This window comes from Drosophila bipectinata, chromosome 2L, assembly GCF_030179905.1.
Source record: "Drosophila bipectinata strain 14024-0381.07 chromosome 2L, DbipHiC1v2, whole genome shotgun sequence".
NCBI classification, from domain to species: Eukaryota; Metazoa; Arthropoda; class Insecta; order Diptera; family Drosophilidae; genus Drosophila; species Drosophila bipectinata.
In genome coordinates, this window is record NC_091736.1 from 1,350,444 (window position 1) to 1,369,596 (window position 19,153).

Here is a 19,153-nt window from a genome sequence, read left to right on the forward strand (position 1 = left end):
CGTCCTGCCCCGTCCCCAATATATTTCTCGGCAATAGATACGGATACGTGTTGTTGTGAAAGATACATCCAAGAAATCGAGCATAAAGCAGATGCTCTTTAAATCTTTATATCTTGAGTGTTTATTTATTAAATTTCTGGAAATTCAAAAAGTTTATAATATTCCTTATACCTTCAGGGGAGAGTACATATTCTCAGAGGTATTCTGTTTTATTCTTTTTCGCAATTGTCGTCGGAAACTAAATTTGATTGCTCCCGGTCCAGCCCCTTTTTTCCCAAGTGATGGCTATTTTTAGCACCTTAATGCACGGCACTATTACACTGGCTGCACTTTAGTCTATATTTAACCCAATTAGACTGAGGCCCACGGCTTGACCTATGGCGGGCCTATAAATACCACAATTCAAGTGCAGGGTGAGACAGAATCCGGTGATATGTGGGTCGCTCCCGTCGTGGTTGTGCCCTTCCTGGGCTTCGTAATGGCCTTTAAGGACTGCGGATTGGATAGACAGTGTGTGCCCTACGAGCAGTGCAAGGAGGGCTTGGTGCTGGACGGGATACTCTACCCGGATCGCAGCAGGACACAGCTGGACGAGGAGTGTCACTACATGGAAAAGTGCTGCAATCAAAATGACACAGTGAGTTATAAAAGTATGTGACTAATATTTTGAAAGGCTCGGTAAGGATTCACAGCTGGACACCCCAGAAGTCCCAGTCAATTTAAGCTTTTGGTCCTGCGGCGGGCGGCAGGATCTCTGGTATTACCTCCGGCCCCTGGGCTACAAGCAGCAGGAGGCCAGGTTCGGAGAGTTTCCGTGGACCGTGGCCGTCTTTGGAGCTGGAGGCTACCTGTGCAGTGGTGCCCTCATCACGCCTCTAGCCATGATCACGACAGCGTCCTGTGTGCAGAACGAGACCCTCCCGAATCTTCGCCTGGTGGCGGGAGAGTGGGACGCAGCCGTGGAACTGGAGCCCCTGCCCCGCCAAGAGCGAACGGTGGTTGAGGTGCTCCTCCATGTCAACTACACAACCACTCCGATCGTCAACAACATTGCCCTGCTGCTGGTGGACAAGGACTCCCCCTTTCAGCTAAGCCCCAACATTCAGTTGATTTGCCTGCCGCCACCCCAGATGGTCTACGACTTCAGTCAGTGCTATGTGTCCGGATGGCAGCGTCGCGACTTTGGAGCATCGGCCATCCTGCCCAAACGCTGGACACTCTACGCCCTGCCCAGCGATCAGTGCCGAGCCAAGCTAAGGTTGAGCTACCTGGGCCGACGCCACGCCCTCAACGACAGCCTCCTGTGCGCCGGCGGGGACAAGGGCGACTTCATCTGCCAGGACGTGGACATGAGCGGAGTGCCGCTGATGTGTCCACTACCTGGCGACGGAGATCGGTTCGTGTTGGCGGGACTGCTGGCCAGGCCGACAAAGTGCGATGGCCCCCAGCTGCTGGCCATTTTCACAAACGTCCAGTTCTACCGGCAGTGGATCGACCTGAGGCTGAGGGAACGCGATCTCGACATAAGGCCATATATGGTGTAACCTGAACCTGAAATTATTTACCAGACATCTAAGCCCTAATGAAAGCCACTCCTAAAACCAATGCCGTTCCAGGGCATTTAATTGTTTATTTATTTTAAAGGGAATACTTGGAATACGCTGGTATACCTGGCCACCTGACCAGCTGACCACCTGACCAGGTGGCCATTCTCTAAACATATCTTCTCTGGCGTAATATAAAAGCCACCGTGAGGCCCCAACCGAATGGCAGTTGTGCGGATGCAGTCTCCTTCGAACTTTCATATAGTACCTAGTCTGGGCTCCCATGGCATTGCCACTTATTTCCCTTTTGATGCACTTGACGGGCCTCTTGCCGGATCCCGTTCTGTCCAAAATGCTCTCGTGGGACGAGCCGTTCGAGGATGACTTCGTGGACGTGGACTTTGGGGGCTGCATCGAGTGCGAGAAGAGGTACAAAAACTTTGTCTTTATCCTGAAAAGTTCAGAGACCGCGGAGGAGGCGGCTGCCTCTGCATATCCCTATGTGGCGGCCATCATGTGGCTCCTCCTGGCTTTTCTGGTGATTGTCCAGCGCTGGCGGCAAATAAAATATAAGAAATAATTGAAATTAAAATATAAATATTAATGTGTCGCCGCTGGCATAAAATTTAATCAACTAATTCCATGATTGGCATTAAATTAATTATTTTCTAGTTTTTAGAAGAATTTTCAATTAATAACGCGGTATGGTTGAGTGACGGTTTGGGTCAATTGCAGGATTCCCGTTTGTCCTTTTTGGTCACAATCGGATTTTGGCAACTCCTGTTGAGTTATGGCCCGGCGATACGAAGCCGCTGTTTTGCATATCCTTGTCCCACCCACACCCACTGGCCGCCGTTGTCCTTGGTGCCTAAATTGAAAATTGAAAAATTGCTTATTGCAAATTTGTTGGCCGCAATCGCCTGGCCATACCCGGGGACCGGGAAAGGGCCAAAAAGGAGAAGAGCCACCGTTACATGCTCTTTGCTCTTTTGAACTTCCGCTTGCCATTTTGGCGTAGTAGTGGATGCACGTGCCGGACAGAGGACCTCGGACACGGACACGGACATCGGCTCCTGTCCGCTGTCCACCCGCTGGCTGTGCCACTGCTTCACTGATGCTGCCACTGCCACTGCTACACTGCTGTTGCCGTTTCCTGTGTGCGAGAATTTAGCAATATATTTTTCTTACTCCGTTTGACGTCCTTTGCCCTATCTGGCCAACAGTAACCGGGCAACATCCAGCATCCCAGAGCCAAGTCGGGCAGTGCCATTGGCATTGGCAATAGTAAAAGCTGGCCAAAATGGACCGATGCAAATGGAAATGGAAAAGAAGAGAAAAAGCAACAGGAAAACCATAAGCATAAGCGAACTTAGGGCCAAAAGGAAAATGGAAAACTTTTGCATATTTTGTACTTTATGCTTGAAATATTTATGATCTCATGCAATTTGTGGCTTACTGCCTGGTCTTGGCAACTGTCTGGACCGTTCGGTTCGGTTCTGGCCCGTTCGGTCCTGGCCACGGGACCACATCTAGCGACGTGTCTGCCAATCTGTGAAATATGCTGCTAATGCACTTATTGCCGTCGTTGCCATTGAATTTATGTCGGAATCGTCTCGAACTGGTGGCCTCTGCGTTTGATGCTTTTTTCCCCCCAGAGGACAACCGCCCACTCACTTACTAATTTTTGTTCTCGATTTTCTGTATTTTTTTTTTATTTTTTCTTTTAGCCTATGGTAGAGTTTTGGCTCTTGGCCCAATTGGACTTCTGATAAGTTGTGGGGTGTATTATTTTAATTTATTTATATAAACTTTGTACTTGTATTAAGCGTAGGTACAAGACTAAGCGTATGGTTAAAGATATTATAGAAATATGTATATGAAGTTTATGTCTCATTCTGCTCATTTGACTTAACAGCCTTTTTTTTTAGGCATTTATGGGCCCTTATTCAATATTGTTTCTATCCCTGGGGATAGTAGTCCATGTAGGAACAAACTGTTTATTTGTAAATTTGTATATAATTTAATATTATAAAGCTTTTTCTTTAAAGTCCAAAATCTTCCACTTCTGTGAGTTTTCTGAATTTTCACCCTGAGTAGACTGTCTACAAATATCGAATCAATTGAAAATTTATTGGAAAATAAATGCTTAAAGTTCACCGGCCATTGGATCGAGATTAGTCGGATTTTTATTGCAACGGAAACTTGTGTAGGAAATTTTTTTTTTTAACAAATTTCAGCATAGTCTGACAAACGAAACATACCCAACTGACCAGCTATCCAAGCTGGGGGCTTGCCATCACCAGACCCAGACCCAGACCAGGATACCCAATGCACCAGATCCTGCACCAGATCCATGCACTTCCGTTAAGGAAATTACCAAACAACCCGCGCATCCGGCGAATGTGCGCCCGCAGTCCTGTAAGCCATTTCCAGACATCATTGTCCTCATCCTGCCCCTCCCTCGCAGGATAACGAAAGCATCAAAATGAAGTGAAATTAATGAAATGCCTCGAAGCATGCTATGTGGGTTTCTTGGCGGTTATGTATTGGTTTTCTTAAAAGTGATTGCAAGGTTTTTAAAGTTTGGAAAAGTTTTAGTTTGGCTTTGTGGTTCTGCTACCAAATGCACGTTGGGATTCATATTTTGGCCATCGAGGTAATATCTCGCACTTGTTTGCCACTGAGGCTCATCATTTTCGTTATTTTAATCATAATTTCAAACACACTCGACTGCACACAGCACCGGCGCGGGAAGTCGTTGGTGGAGGGAAGTCCGCAGGTCCTTGTACCTTCACCTGGATAGGATTTTACTTTGCAAACTCATCAAAGTTAAGTTGCCTATGCCCGGGCAATATCGGAAGAGAGGTGGAATGGTAGCAGGGTGGTGTGGCACTAACTTAAGCTGCCACACCGGTACTTCAACGTGAAAGTTGCCAGCAAATATATGTAAGTAGGTCTCTCTATCTGTATAAATGAAATATTTTTGGGGAAGCAGAAACGGTTCGCCACCGAGTTGCGGTGGCAGGGGCAAGTATCGCATAGATGCTGCTATAACTTGTCTCGAATTTGTGTTTGCCTTGCCGCATTTTCATTTCAATTTTCTTGCAATTTTATTTAATCTCACTTGAGGTGCAGCCTCGGATGTACTAGAGTTTGTGGGTTTTTGTGGGCTTAGCCCTGGGATGAGTTGCTCCACATCCTCGGTACGGTTGTCTTTACTCAAATTTACCTTATTTTCGTTATTTTCCCACCACATGCTGCAGCATTTCGGTGAAATAGCCCTAATAGAAGCCAACATCTACTGATATTTACTATTGGACCGATTGCAATCAAGTGCCTTCAATGAAATCAATTATGTCGGGCTGTGTATCTTCTGGGCAATCATTTGGCAACTCTTCCAACAATATTTACTCAGTTTCCATATTTCAATTTTACCTTAATTAATTTGTCTATTCTGGTCAGGTTGTGTTTATTTGCAATGCATTAATTTCATCCCAAAAATTTTGTTTATTTCTAAGCCACAAAATATGAGGCTTTTAAGGCAGGGGGAAGTCCTTATGAAAGTCCTGAAGATTGACAGATAAAGAAATAATTCTATACCAAGATCTGGTGATTACTCGGCTATTGTTGGGACTAGCCAAGTACATTCCAAAGGCATTGAATGACAAAAGTTGGAAGAACTAAAGTATTTGTTTCCCCCACGGCTGGAGCACCTTTTTCTTTGAATATTTGTTCTGCCAACTTTGCGATTGCTGGGCGAACATTTTCCCTGGAAAATGCCCTGAAACGTATACATATATATGAATATATGAAAGTCTGTTGGCCAGAAAAGCACACATACCACCATAGGAGTGTATATTCCCACATCCATATCAATTTTCTTACACCCCTTTTTGTCTGCCTGTTGCAATTTGTTCCCAATTGATTTCCAAACACTTGGAATTTATTGGTTTTCAAAAGTTTGCCAAATTTTATTGTTTCCGCTAATTCCTTTTGTCCAGCCGAGGGGGCGGGGGCTAAAACCCAGCTACCGGCAATGATATGCTTTGTGGGAATACCCAGTCTGAGAGCCTTTCTTGGCCAAAAAGTTGGCCCGGAAATGGGAGCCATTGAATGGAACGTTGCCTTCATGTGGCCATTGGGTTTAGATGTTCGCATCACTTTTTTCTTTACTTTAAGTGATGATTATGTAGAGTATGGTTAATATTAGATGTAAGGGATAATTTAATATTTAATCAAAACATACCAAAAGCAGTCAATCTAGCTACTGTAACTTGTCGGTGGATTAGTCCTTTCGTCAACTATTTAGTTTCATTTTAAGCGTTTAAGTTGGAGTCATAATATTTTATATTTAATATTTTGGGTTAAGAACAAAGATATCATATTATATAAAACATTATTTATAGTTTAAGGTATGTGTGTTATACGTTATAACTACATAAAGAGTAAAAAAATACCCAAATATTTAAATACACTTCGGTTATTTAATATATTTCTAAAAGAAACTGAATACTTCCTATATATTATATACTAGATGTAATAGATGTAATATAATATATCATTTTTCTAATACCTACTATTATTTGAGGGAGAAAACCCCTAAGTAAAACTAAGTACCAAGGATTAAGCTGAAATATAGATTATATTGGATATAGATTTCTCGAAAAGTTCATCCTAAAATAGAATTTTTACAGAAGAAAGTGTAAAGAAAGCAATACCTATTAGCATATATTTTTCTCCCGAATTCTTTTGTACTTTTAATAAGCCTTTTAGATAACCAGAAAAATTAAAATCAATTAACTTGTGGAATAATTTAAATAACATAAAAGTACGGCAATGTCTGGCATCAGCTGCTTTGGCTTTTCTATGTCCTCATGTCCTGTGCGCATGTCCTTCGCCTTGAGCTGCCCAGCTGTGCCGCATTGTTTTCCTGCTGTTGCCGAAGCAAATAAAATTTGTTCAAGTGCCGCACCAATGCCAAAAATTTACAAGTCTAAATAAAATTATTCTAAAAACACAACTCTAAGGTTGTTATTTTCAAAAAAAGTGAAGCAATAAATGATCGGGAAAGCCCAATGAAATTTGAAGTCGTCGGGAAAACTTGTGCTTGTGTCCAAAAGGTGATTACATTGAAAAGAGCACAAGTACCAAGTGAAAATAATTGAAAATGCATCGCTTGAAGTTGGAATTGAGTCAACGGACATGTAATCTGGAAGATAATCATTTAACATATCAGCTTTCCACGATATAATCCAGTCAAAACTTTGCACAGATTTTATTGATTTTTCCTCAATAATTGGCCAGCAAGAAAAAGTGTCCTGCGAGAGAGATAGTACTCTCTCCTGCGCTCTTTCGAGTTGTTTTATCACAAATCACAGCTCTCTCTCTCCTTTTACTCCTTGTTTTGCTAAGCTCATTCGCAAATAAACAAATCACTTCCAAAAAAATCATAAAAAATGTAAATAAATAAAATAAAATCATTAAAAAATTTGTTGCATAAAAATAAAAACAACAAAAATAATCAAAGGATATCGTGTCATCTTGAGTCCAGAAACTAATATTGAGATACCTGCACCCCCTCCCCAAAAAAAATGCCATATAGCCGGAGCCCCCCTCGAAATAAACAGCAATCCACGGGGGGCTCCGCCGGCTCCATCGGCTCAGTCTCCTCCCTGAACTCCGCCAGCTCCTCCAGCCATTTGCTGGGGCACTACCAGTCAGCCTACGGGCAGCAGGGGCACTCCCACGCCTGTTACCAGCACCACTTGCAACATCAGCAGCATCAACATCACCACCAACCGGCACACCACCACGGAGGACGCACTACGCTCACTCCGACCATGAAGCGCGGCAAGAAACAGTGGGGCACCCGGGAGAGATCCGGAATGAGCTTCCTGATAGTCATCACCTTCTTTGCCGTGTTCGGGTTGATTATCCTGACCGAGGTAAGTGTCCGAATCCAGGGGTCTTAATTTAACTTGTTAAACCAAACATTACACTCTCGAATTGAAGAACCTTACCTATGCGACCATAATTTAGGAATAGGAATATAATAGGCTGCATGGTTCTGTAATTTGGCATTAAAAATAAAAAAAAATAAATGCATTTATATTGTTTTTATTGACCATCAGCAGCCATTAAAATGACAAATTGAACAAAACAACGTTATAAAGAAAATAAACATTTTTTCAAGGCAAGTTTCAAGGTAACAAGTTGGCCTTCGATCCTATAAATATTCCTGAAATGTACGATTTTTTAAGAAAAGTTATAGACACTTTTACGATTGGCTTGCCTGCTATTGCGATGAGAGCTCCGAAATTCCACATTCCGATATCTTCTCAAAGGGGTTTGGGTCTTATCATCATTTCGGCAAATGTCAGTGAAACGCTATAGTCGTAACTCTGCCAACTGCCCCAATATATGCCGAATATGTTATCCTTCATTTTGCCATCTTTGTAGAACCTTCCGTTTAGGGAGCTGTAAATGTAAGAATGTAGCTTAATATTTTAACTATATAAAAAAATGTATATTTTACGGTATACCTAAATCCACATTTATTAAACCACCAGCCACCACCATGGTTACTAACGCAACTTCCATCCCCTAAGTCATTATCCCTATCATATGTCGAGAATTTCATGTTCAAATGGTATATGAATGAATCGCCTGCCTTTCCTGTGGGATTTCCAACCGATTCCAATCGATAGGAATTCTCCTCACTGCCAATCTTGAAGTTATCATACTTGACAAAATCTCTGGACCCATTGACTTTTCCTAGACTGATGAGAAGTTCGTACTGACTCGATTGCGTTATTTGGTACAACTTCTCTAGGCCGATGAAGAATTCTCCCGTTAAATAGCCGAACCCATCTCTGTATTCGGTCCAACTCCGGTTAAAATCCACGCTTCCATCGATTCGTCGTTGAATCACCGTCCATCCTGACCCATTGCAAGGAGCCGCGAATGCACTAACTCCCGGAAGCTTTATGTTGTGAATTCCTTTTTCAGCGGTGGTACAGGCGTTTACTTGTTCATTAAATTCGAACAGTCTTTTATTTGCTTTAGTTAAGTTTTGGGATAAATCATTTATTCGACTGGTCATGAGACTATTTTGGTCAGTCGTCTCCTGTATTTCTTGATCCTTTTCAATCAAAGTACGTTTGTTTTTAATAACATTTTCCAAACAGCTTTGTAATTTCTTCTTATCTTCGTCTTTGTCTTTACGATGTTTTTGTAGTTCTTCATGTTTTTCCTCTATTTGTTTTTTTAATGAAATTATAAGGTTGTCTTTAATATTAATAACATTATTTTTGAAGCTTATCAGCTCTTCACTTTCACTTTTTGCTTTTGTAAGGGCTTCGTTGCTTCTGATCAGAGCGTTTATTGTTTCTTTTTGATCATCTTTGCTTTTGAATAAATCGTTTAATATTTGCATTTGGTTATTTTTAATTTGAATCGTCGCGTTCAATGTATTTATTAGCTGATCTTTTATTTCAACTTTGTTTTGCAATTTTATAATCTCGGTTTTATATTCATAATTATTTTCGGCAGCCATTTTTAATTCTCGAAAGTGATTTAGTACAGGCTTTACTACTTCCAAACAAGTCCCACTGCACTTCAAACCCTTAACCAGTTGGTCAGTTAAACTATTTTCAGGATACTGTACATCGCCAACAATTAAGTCACTCAGGACTAAAACGGATAAAATCACTACTAAATTTCGCGGATCCATTGCGTGCTTCCAGGCCTCTGGGCAAAGTTTAAATAAAAAATAATCCGCGCTTGTCTAACAACGAAAAGTACAGTGACTCACAGCTTATGTATGTCCACGTAATCGTTTATGAAAAGAACATTTTCGGAATTTCGCAAGGGTATTAAAGGTCACATTCGAATGCATTCGTTAGATTAATTTCGGGTTTTGTTTTAAATATTGATCTTAGCTGAAAGTTTGGAATATTTATTAATATACATACAAGATACATATACATACTTACTACAAGTGTTTTCTATATAATCGGTGATTAGTCATTTACTAAACATAAAGTCCCCTATAGGGCCCACAGAGATGGCTATATCTTCCCCAATTCTCATCCGATTATCAAGCGGAGTATCTTAAACGATTTCTAGATCGATTCCCCACCATTCTGCATGAAAGTCCTGAGACAAATATTTTTTTAGTTTTTTTGTCCTTTTTCCTTTGTTCTTGAAAATGGTCTTTTTCCCTATATGGTCTACAGATGATCATATCTTATTGTAAAAGCTGAGTTAATTTTTTTTACATATTCTTTGATGTGTTACACCGTTTTTAATAATTTTTGAAATGTTAATTATGAAGAGGAATCAAACAAAAGAGATTACCTTTTTTCCAATTAAAAATTTGCGTCACTTTTTCCGTTCGACTTTTTGGTAAAAAATGTTAATAAAATCAAAACAGTGCACCGTTCGTATCTTAATTAAAAAGAATTATAAAGTCAGTTGGTCGGCTTCTAATGAAGGCCAGCAAGGATGAAAAGCCAGGAGGAATTAGCTTGAATTTTAAAATGGTCTGCCTTCGTTTTCCCGCAGGTCTTTATGATCGACGAGCGAACCCACAGCGGCATGCTGTCCATGCGGGCGGGCGGCGGAGGCGGCAGTCTGGCCGGACGGATGGGCGACTCGATGCCGGATTATGATAATGTGAAGGTAAGATTTTTTATGCAAATTTGGGCTACTTTCTGTTTGCAAATACCGGTGAGAAAGGAAAGGATGTCCTTCTGTTGAAGCCATAGAATTGTTAATTTTTTTTTGATTTTTTAGTTGTTTTTTAAGGCAAACTTAAGATACAATTTCCTTCCATTTCAGGAAGATTATGATCTATTGGATGCCAGCATTTTGAGTGATAATAAATTAGGTTTTATACAGCTCCGTGACAATAAACTAAAAATTCAAGGTGAGTAGCGTCGCCACATCATCTCCAGTGCAATCAGCGGCGCACAATGAGCCAAAGTAATTCAATTTGGGGAGCTTCGATGCTCCGCTGCTCCTGTGCTCCGCTGCTAACAAAGGAGATGTCGATGACAATGGCACATTACGTATACGCCGCATGTCTCATCCGTTTCCCAATTTCCACAGAAGCCGCAGGCGCCGATGGTCAGCGCTTGGCGGGGATGCTGCTCAATGGAGGAGGCGGCGCGGGAGGAGGCGGAGCGGCGGCGGGGCCGTTTGGTGTGAATGTACCGCTAATACCCTGGGGCCAGGTGCTGCCCGGCAAGGTGGAGGAGACGCTGCCACACTTCCCATTTGGCACTCGGCCCACAGACGGTGCCTGGCAGGTTGTCAACGGCACCAGGTTCAAGTTTTTTGTCTACTCCGCCTACTTTGATCGGCGGGAGGGAGCACGCCTGGTGCGAGTGGTGGGCGCCACCAAGACCAGGGGTCCGGAGCGGGTGTGGTGCCGGTTCTGGTATGGTCCGGCTCCGTCCAACGCCACCGAGACGGGCTCCTCAGCACGTGCCAAATACAGTTCTGCTACAGTCATGGCCCGCGTGAAGGTAGGTTCTGTTAATCTTCCATCTAGCGGCAATCTGAAATGGAATCATTGCAGATCATACGTGAGAACTGGAACCTTAAGTACAGCGCCTGCTTCATCCTGTGCCCGGTTCGTACCCCGCCCCTGGCTGTGCCCCAGTACGTCAGTGTGGTCTCGCGTCTTCGGGCGCCGCCGGGAAACCTCCTCACGTTGCGCAACACAGACCAGGACCCGGACTTTGCCCCCCGGAATGCGAGTAATCCAAAAGTTCCCCCCTCGGCCCGGTCGATTCCCAGTGGCGAGAATATTCCCGACCGCATTGCCGTCTGCGTAAAGCCCTTCCACTTCAACTATGACCAGGCACTGTATCTAATGGAGTACCTGGAGTTCTACGCTTTGCTGGGCGTCTCTCACTTCACGTTTTATAACCACACCCTGGGTCCCCATGCCTCCTGTGTGTTGGAGAGCTACCAGAAGGGCCTGGTGCCTGGCTCCCTGACGGCCTTTGATCTGGAGCCCCTGCTTCCGGCAGAGGCGGCAATCAATGCTACACCTCGCATCCTCCAGTCGGCACATTACCAACGCCCCACTGTTAGTATCCTGCCGTGGAACCTTCGGATGCGCAGCCAGAAGGAGATTCGCACCGAAGGACTCTTTGCGGCCCTCAACGACTGCCTCTACCGGACCATGTATCGCTACAAGTATCTGGCCCTGGTCGATCTGGATGAGTTTATTGTTCCACGGTACACGGACACCCTTAACGACCTTATCGGGTGAGTTTTTCCGTAAAAGAGTTTTGGCTTTAACTTAGACCCTATTTTCTTGTAGCTCCCTGAATCAGCGCTTCAGGAACCGCAATACTGGAGCCTACTCCTTCCAGAATGCCTTCTACTATCTCCAGTTTGCGGACGACCCGCTGGCCAGTTCCGGAATACAAGGCGGCGGCGACCAGTTGGCCAGTGTTCGTGCATCCCTGGTGACCCAGAGGAAAACCCGAAGGTGGCTATTTCTTACATAACTTTTAATATTAAACTTGTACTCATCTTTCCTCTATCTAGGCGTTATAAGTTACATCCCCAGAAGCAGAGATCCAAGTACATTTGCAAACCGGAGGCAGTGGTCGAGGCGGGAAATCACTTTGTTTGGGAATTCGCTCCTGGAAAGGGATCTCTGAATGTTCCCCCCAAGGAGGCCATATTGCAGCACTATCGAGTAAGAGGATATTAATGATTTTTATACCCTTATTGCTCCTTATAATTTTTTTTAAGTGTGCAATGCAGTGAAGGAGACATCTCCGACCCTATAAAGTATATTCTTGATCAGGATCAGCTCCTGAGTTTATATAATGTGCGTTATGTATAATGTTATATGAGCATGTGCGTCTGTCTGTCTGTTTCTTCGCGAACTAGTCAAAGAATCGGGTGAGATCTAGAAATCTTTTAAGGTAATCCGCTTGAGAATCGGATGAGAATTGGGAAAGATATAGTCATCGCTGTGGGCCACATAGGGGAAAACTCCATTTTCAAGAGACCTCATCACGAAAAATGGACGAAAAATTTAAAAAATATTTTGTCTCTGGATTTTGATGCAGAATGGTGGTGAATCGATATAGAAATCGTTGAAGGTACTCCGCTTGAGAATCGGATCAGAATTGGGGAAGATATAGCCATCTCTGTGGGCCCTATAGGGGAAAACCCCATTTTCAAGGGATCCCTCACGAAAAATGAACAAAAAATCTAAAAAATATTTTGTCTCAGGATTTTGATGCAGAATGGTGGAGAATCGATCTAGAAATCGTTTAAGGTACTCCGCTTGAGAATCGGATCAGGATTGGAGAAGATATAGCCATCTCTGTGGGCCCTATAGGGGAAAACCCCATTTTCAAGGGATCCCAGCACGAAAAATGGACAAAAAATTTAAAAAATATTTTGTCTTAGGATTTTGATGTAGAATGGTGGAGAATCGATCTAGAAATCGTTTAAGGTACTCCGCTTGAGAATCGGATGAGAATTGGGGAAGATATAGCCATCCCTGTGCGCCATATAGGGAAAACACCATTTTCAAGGGATCCCATCGCGAAAAATGGACCAAAAATTTAAAAAATATTTTGTCTCAGGATTTTGATGCAGAATGGTGGAGAATCGATCTAGAAATCGTTTAAGGTACTCCGCTTGGGAATCGGATCAGGATTGGAGAAGATATAGCCATCTCTGTGGGCCCTATAGGGGAAAACACCATTTTTAAGGAATCCCATCACGAAAAATGGACGAAAAATCTAAAAAATATTTTGTCTCAGGATTTTGATGCAGAATGGTGGCAAATCGATCTAGAAATCGTTTAAGGTACTTCGCTTGAGAATCGGATGAGAATTGGGGAAGATATAGCCATCCCTGTGCGCCATATAGGGAAAAACACCATTTTCAAGGGATCCCTTACGAAAAATGAACAAAAAATCTACAAAATATTTTGTCTTAGGATTTTGATGCAGAATGGTGGAGAATCGATCTAGAAATCGTTTAAGGTACTCCGCTTGAGAATCGGATGAGAATTGGGGAAGATATAGCCATCCCTGTGCGCCATATAGGGAAAAACACCATTTTCAAGGGATCCCATCGCGAAAAATGGACAAAAAATTTAAAAAATATTTTGTCTTAGGATTTTGATGCAGAATGGTGGAGAATCGATCTAGAAATCGTTTAAGGTACTCCGCTTGAGAATCGGATGAGAATTGGGGAAGATATAGCCATCCCTGTGCGCCATATAGGGGAAAACACCATTTTTAAGGGATCCCATCACGAAAAATGGACGAAAAATCTAAAAAATATTTTGTCTCAGGATTTTGATGCAGAATGGTGGAGAATCGATCTAGAAATCGTTTAAGGAACTTCGCTTGAGAATCGGATGAGAATTGGGGAAGATATAGCCATCACTGTGGGCCATATGCTATAGCTGCCCTATAACTGAACTTTCGGGAACGATATGAATTTTGGAAGTTCCTACATATTTTATTTTGTGTCATTTCATTCGACCTACCAAATTTCAAAGGATAAGTCGACTTTATTTTATAGCTGCCATGAAAAATCGAATGGTATTTGGTAAAGCTTTACCAAGCTCAGGTATCATATTCTAATAAACAGGTTTTATAATAAATTTCTAAAAACGACTGGCCTTCTATATGCAATATTTGCGATTAATATCCGATCTTAGCCGCAAGGGTTTATTAACTTCGGCTCCGCTTGAAGCTTGCTTTCTTTTCTTGCTTTTAATAATATGGTAATATATTTGAAAATACTCTCTTCAGGTGTGTGAATTCGGAGGCAACGACTGCATTAAGGCGCCCTCGATTGTGGATCGCACGACTACGAAGTATGTGAACCGCCTGGTCCAGCGGGTGGATGCCGTGTATCGGCATCTTCGCCAGCGTTGTGACCTGCCGTCTCTGCCACCGCTGCCCAAGCCACAGAAGGCACCCGAGGAACCGCCTCAGAAGTCACCCGAGGTGCAGCCTCAGAAGTCCGCCGAGGGGCAGCCACAAAAATCCCCGGAGGGGCAGGTACAGGATCAGCCCAAAAAGGAAAACCTAAAGCCAACAACGATAAAAACTGATATGAAGGAAGGATTGAAGCCAGAAGACCCTGTGAAAGCCACAAAAGCAACTACTGCGACGACAACGACGACAACCAAGGCAACAACGAAGGAGGAGAAATCGAATCCAAACACAACGACAAAGCCGATGGCGAATCCCAAGCAATCCCAGCCATCGGCCAATGTCCGGAAGAAACGGAAGCTGATCGTCTTCGAGATCAACGACTTTGGAGTGCCCGTGGCCCGGGTTGAGTATCAATGAGTGTGGGACATGGTTGGCAATATTTAGTTTACCAATTAGTTTGGTAAAAATGTTTAGGTTGTGCGATTTAATTTGTCCATTGCCCCGATGCTCAAAAACTATTTCAAAATATATGAATATTTGCTCATTTTTAAGTTTTACCAACAAGGGCCATACTGCACTGAAAACAAAATACAAGAAAAGCCAAAGCAATAGAATAAGAAACTAGCAAAGCAACATTTTAGCAACGATATCCCCGAAAGTGGAGCAATTGATACCATCTGTGTTATTCGTTATTGCCAACAGTATTAATTATTTAAGCACATCCTTAAATTTCTTTAGCGTTGTGAGCTTCATTTGGAGACTATATTTTGAATGTTTTCGGTGGTCGTAATGCAAAATTATTCCTATACTAAATTCAAAATATTCCTAAAAATCAAAACACGCATCTATATATGTATGTATATTTATATATATAAGATAAGCCATTGTTTCGTGTTGTAGTCTAAGCAATTAAAACTGAAAAGGCAGCAATAAAAATTACACAGAATAATTAAGATGCCACATTTTCCCGGTGAACTGTTAGTTTTAAAACGCTTTCGATCGCAAATCATTGCCTCTTAGTTTGGGAAAAATAGGTCCTCCGAGCTATGCATCAGTGGGCTAATGATAGTTTAGGCCTCATCGCTAGTCTGGCAATAATAAATTAATATAACTATAAATTAGTTAAGACGCCACACAAAATAACTGAAACGAATTTTCAATGCTTCGAACTTGAATACTGATTTGTTTGGCTTAGCGCGCAAAGAGTATCAAATACCACATTAAAAAGAGTAAAAATAACCTCATACTGGGTCAGTAGTTCGTAAGATGCTAACATTGAAGAAATAAATACAATTAAAATTAAGCAAACTGAAATTTTGTTTTTTCTTGAATTAAAGGGATATCAGAAGCGGATGGATATTTCTTGTAATTACTTTAAAGCTTTTATTCAACCTTTTATAACAAGGTATAATATAAAGGTACAACTTTTTTTAACAGGACATACTATGGTTTTTTCTGGCAAAAGTCGTAAGCTTTAAGGACCTTTTTTTATGGTTAAAAATTGTATAACTGTGCTAAATCCTTGCTAAATCTATAGCAAGTTATTTCATATACAAGTATGCCAAAATTATAATGGTTCCAAGTCTGTTATAAGCTTGTATATTTATTCCAGTACTTAAAAAATATGTCAGTTTGCTGGAAAGAGCTTAGGAAGCTTTTGCTTAAATGTACAAGCTTTGAAACTGTACCGTTTATTATAGCAAAGCTTGTAACTTTTATATTAAGGGGAATCCCCTTAGAGAGTTCATTCATTGTGTTCATAAAAAGGAGAACGTCCTTGAGTGTATTTTTTATACCATTTTTCTTAGCGATTTTAGAGCTAACGACTTCAAAAGTCTGGCTTGTAGTTTTTTTTATAATTCTTGATTTAAAAAAATTAAAAATAAAAAAATATAGGCAATGTGCTACCTTTTGTGCTACTCCCATGTATAAAAAGTTTATTAAAAACTTTCAATAGTCAGAACTCCAAGCTCAAAATTATCACTCATACGCAGTGTTGTCTGGTCTTTCTATCCAAGTGCGTTTTTATGTTTTTGGTTATTTAAAAAAAAATTCATACATACAAATATTTGAATATGGGTTAAAATAAATCAATTAAATGTAAATGAATATAACACGTCCGAAACTTACTGACATTATAAACATTTTTCCAAGAAAACTACGAAAACTAATTCCAAACATGTAGTATAGGGAAGTCCAGTTCCTCTTTTTCGTAATATTAGTATTTAACCCTCTTATTCAGAAGGCCTTTTGAATCGTAATGGCACCAGAAATCGAAGGCTTTCAGCCATTTGGTCAGTCAATGCACGTTGTGCTTGGGTCAGCCCAAAAAATTGCACAACTCGTGTCCATTATGGCCGTAATTGCATTGAAACTGAATTGAAACTGAATGCGTTAGCAAACCGCATAAAATGTGTCCTTTCATTGACGAAGTTAATCGGTTTCAGTAAGCTGAACGAGGACCTTATTTCCCTCATAGGTGTGCTTGTTGTTTAATCATTAAAATTGTATATTTCTTCCAGCAGATCTTGAACTTTGATTGAGGAGAACCTCTTTTGTTAAACACCTTTGATTTGTTGCATTGAAAAAAGATTTTTTATTCTACTCCCTTTTAACCCCACACCGAATAAAGTAAAATATAACTAGGCTAATATAGTGTCGCGATTTTTGTGATCTTCATCTTGGAGTGCTCCTAGTCCTCTTCTGACTCAGAGTCGTCGGCTGTGGTCTCATCAGCTTCAGTGGTTCCTGATGCCTGATTGCGTTTGATGATTTCGTTCAGCTTGCGCTCCACACTGCCCTTCTCCAGTTCGTGCTCGGCCAGGGTCTGGCCCACACAGCCGCTGGCATCCAGACCGACGGCCAGGAGGCCGAGACCCTTCAGCTTCAGGCTGCGCAGATCCCTAGGAGCCGCTTGCAGCTTGTGCACGGCCTTGTTGATGTTACGACGGCAGGTGCCGCGTCCGGAGTTGGACTCCAGGCACAGCTGGATCTGGACGATCAGCTCGTCGGTGGCGTTGTGGTATCCGGAGACGGTCTGGTGGACGCTCTGCTCGTAGAGGGCCACGTGGATCTGCAGATGCTGGAGGCAGTCGTGGATGTAGCCGGAGTAGCGGTTCTGGAACTCGTTGAGGACATCCTCGGCATCGTCGTTGCCCTGGCCGTTGGTCTGCTCATCGACGCGATCCAACTGGGCCTCGGCCCATTGATTCCAGGCAACATCGATCTCCTTTGCGTGCTTCTGCTTCTGCTCCTCCAGCTGGGCAGTGATGTTGTCCAGAGTAGACTCCAGATCCGAGGTGGCATTCTGAAGGGCCAGCACGGTTCTCAGGGCATCTTGAAGGGCCTGGCGCTTGGCCTTATCGGCCAAGGAACTGATGCCGCGTTGCAGAGCAGCGGCGGCATCCTTAACAGCGTCGGAGAAGTCGCCCAGACTCTGGATAACGGCATTGTGCAGGGCATCGGCGATCTTCTGGGCGTAATGCGCCGACTGCTCCAGGTACTCGGAGGTGGAGTTCTTCACCTGGCCAAAGAAATCGCCGGCAATCTCTGATCCGTTCGTGGCGGCCTCAACCAGACCGTTGACGATGGTCTGGCCAGCGTGGCCCAGCTCCTGCCAGACGCCGTCGAGGAGGCCTGGCCGAGGGGTGGCCACCACGCAGCTGGCGCCAATGGCCAGAACGAGCAGTATCAGTGCTGGCTTGGTCGAGTGCATTGTCGATCCACGGAAAGCCTAATCACCCCCCGAGCTTGGAGTTCCATTTTATACGCTCCGCCCCGGGTACATTCCATTTATGTATCTATGCAGGTGGTCCACCTAATTAAATATTGGCCAGTAGCTGCATTTTATTAAATTAGTTAATATTTAAACAGCCGCTTTCCGCGATTAACGTCACGCCTGTCGACGAATAGTGTATGCGGGTTGGATAACGGTCCATCAAAGTAATCGAATGAAACATTTCTTCAAAATGCAAATATGTATATTTGGAGAGTAAAGTGAATGTCCGGCTGTGATGTAATTTTTTTTAATATTAAACATACTTATACTTTCTAAGAATTTTTAGAGTCGTCATCTAGAGATTAATTCCTATTATTTGACCTCAAATATGACCTAAAGAGTTCCTGAAACTCATATTATCTCGTTGGCAAGCGTCTGAATAATATTGTGGCCCACTATGCGGAAGATAAGCACATTCCTGGAATTCATGCATTTTCAAAATCATAAATACACTCACCCACATATTGGGTCACAAAGCAAAGGTTAAACTTTGCTGTATAGTAAATCTGAAATGTATATGGTATTTCGAAGCCCGCCAGGCTGGCATACAAAAGGTGTGGGTGTGGTGGGTGTAGTTTGTGGCATGCCCCATCTCAAAGGATGCAAAAGTCATCCCAGGGCGGGGAAAGTGTAGTGATTGTCTTGTGCTTGCTTTTATGATGGCTTTAATTGCCGCTTGACAAATGTTTGGGCGGCAGGTACAATCTGAGGCAGGAGGTGAGGCAGGGGCGAGGCATGGGGCAATGTGGCGACGTGGCGATGTGGCGAGGCCTTGAGCGACATGCAGTATAAACATTTTATTAGTCTGCTGTTAGTTTTGTTTAATTATGCTGTCATTAACTTTGCCGCACACAGACACACGCATTTCTGCAAAAACGGACAAAAGCTTACAT

General features: G+C 42.6%; 3 protein-coding genes and 1 long non-coding RNA gene across 5 annotated transcripts; 2 read left to right on the forward strand and 2 right to left on the reverse strand.

Annotated features, from left to right (window-relative positions):
- The first annotated feature begins 435 nt into the window (after nt 1–435).
- On the forward strand, nt 436–2,242 carry LOC108131113 (phenoloxidase-activating factor 2). 2 transcript variants are annotated; one of them, XM_017249846.3, is made up of 2 exons: nt 436–637; nt 684–2,242. In XM_017249846.3, exons 1-2 carry the CDS (start codon nt 479–481, stop codon nt 1,542–1,544), a joined length of 1,020 nt encoding a protein of 339 aa, XP_017105335.2. In that variant the 5' UTR covers nt 436–478; the 3' UTR covers nt 1,545–2,242. The 2 variants fall into 2 exon arrangements, with proteins under 2 accessions (XP_017105335.2, XP_017105336.2); XM_017249847.3 differs by having other exon boundaries at nt 693–2,242.
- Nucleotides 2,243–6,454: 4,212 nt separating this feature from the next.
- Nucleotides 6,455–15,529, forward strand: LOC108131392 (uncharacterized). Its single transcript, XM_017250261.3, has 8 exons — nt 6,455–7,489; nt 10,110–10,226; nt 10,386–10,473; nt 10,656–11,074; nt 11,128–11,825; nt 11,881–12,051; nt 12,111–12,264; nt 14,354–15,529. Exons 1-8 carry the CDS (start codon nt 7,136–7,138, stop codon nt 14,897–14,899), a joined length of 2,547 nt encoding a protein of 848 aa, XP_017105750.2. The 5' UTR covers nt 6,455–7,135; the 3' UTR covers nt 14,900–15,529.
- Nucleotides 7,646–8,222, reverse strand: LOC138925845 (uncharacterized). Its single transcript, XR_011442082.1, has 3 exons — nt 8,087–8,222; nt 7,837–8,021; nt 7,646–7,782 (listed from the first exon to the last, which is right to left on the reverse strand). It is a non-coding gene; the product is annotated as an uncharacterized lncRNA (long non-coding RNA).
- Nucleotides 15,530–17,049: 1,520 nt separating the features above from the next.
- On the reverse strand, nt 17,050–18,235 carry LOC108131127 (uncharacterized). Its single transcript, XM_017249858.3, has one exon. It carries the CDS (start codon nt 18,195–18,197, stop codon nt 17,175–17,177), a length of 1,023 nt encoding a protein of 340 aa, XP_017105347.2. The 5' UTR covers nt 18,198–18,235; the 3' UTR covers nt 17,050–17,174.
- Between the last annotated feature and the right edge of the window lie 918 nt (nt 18,236–19,153).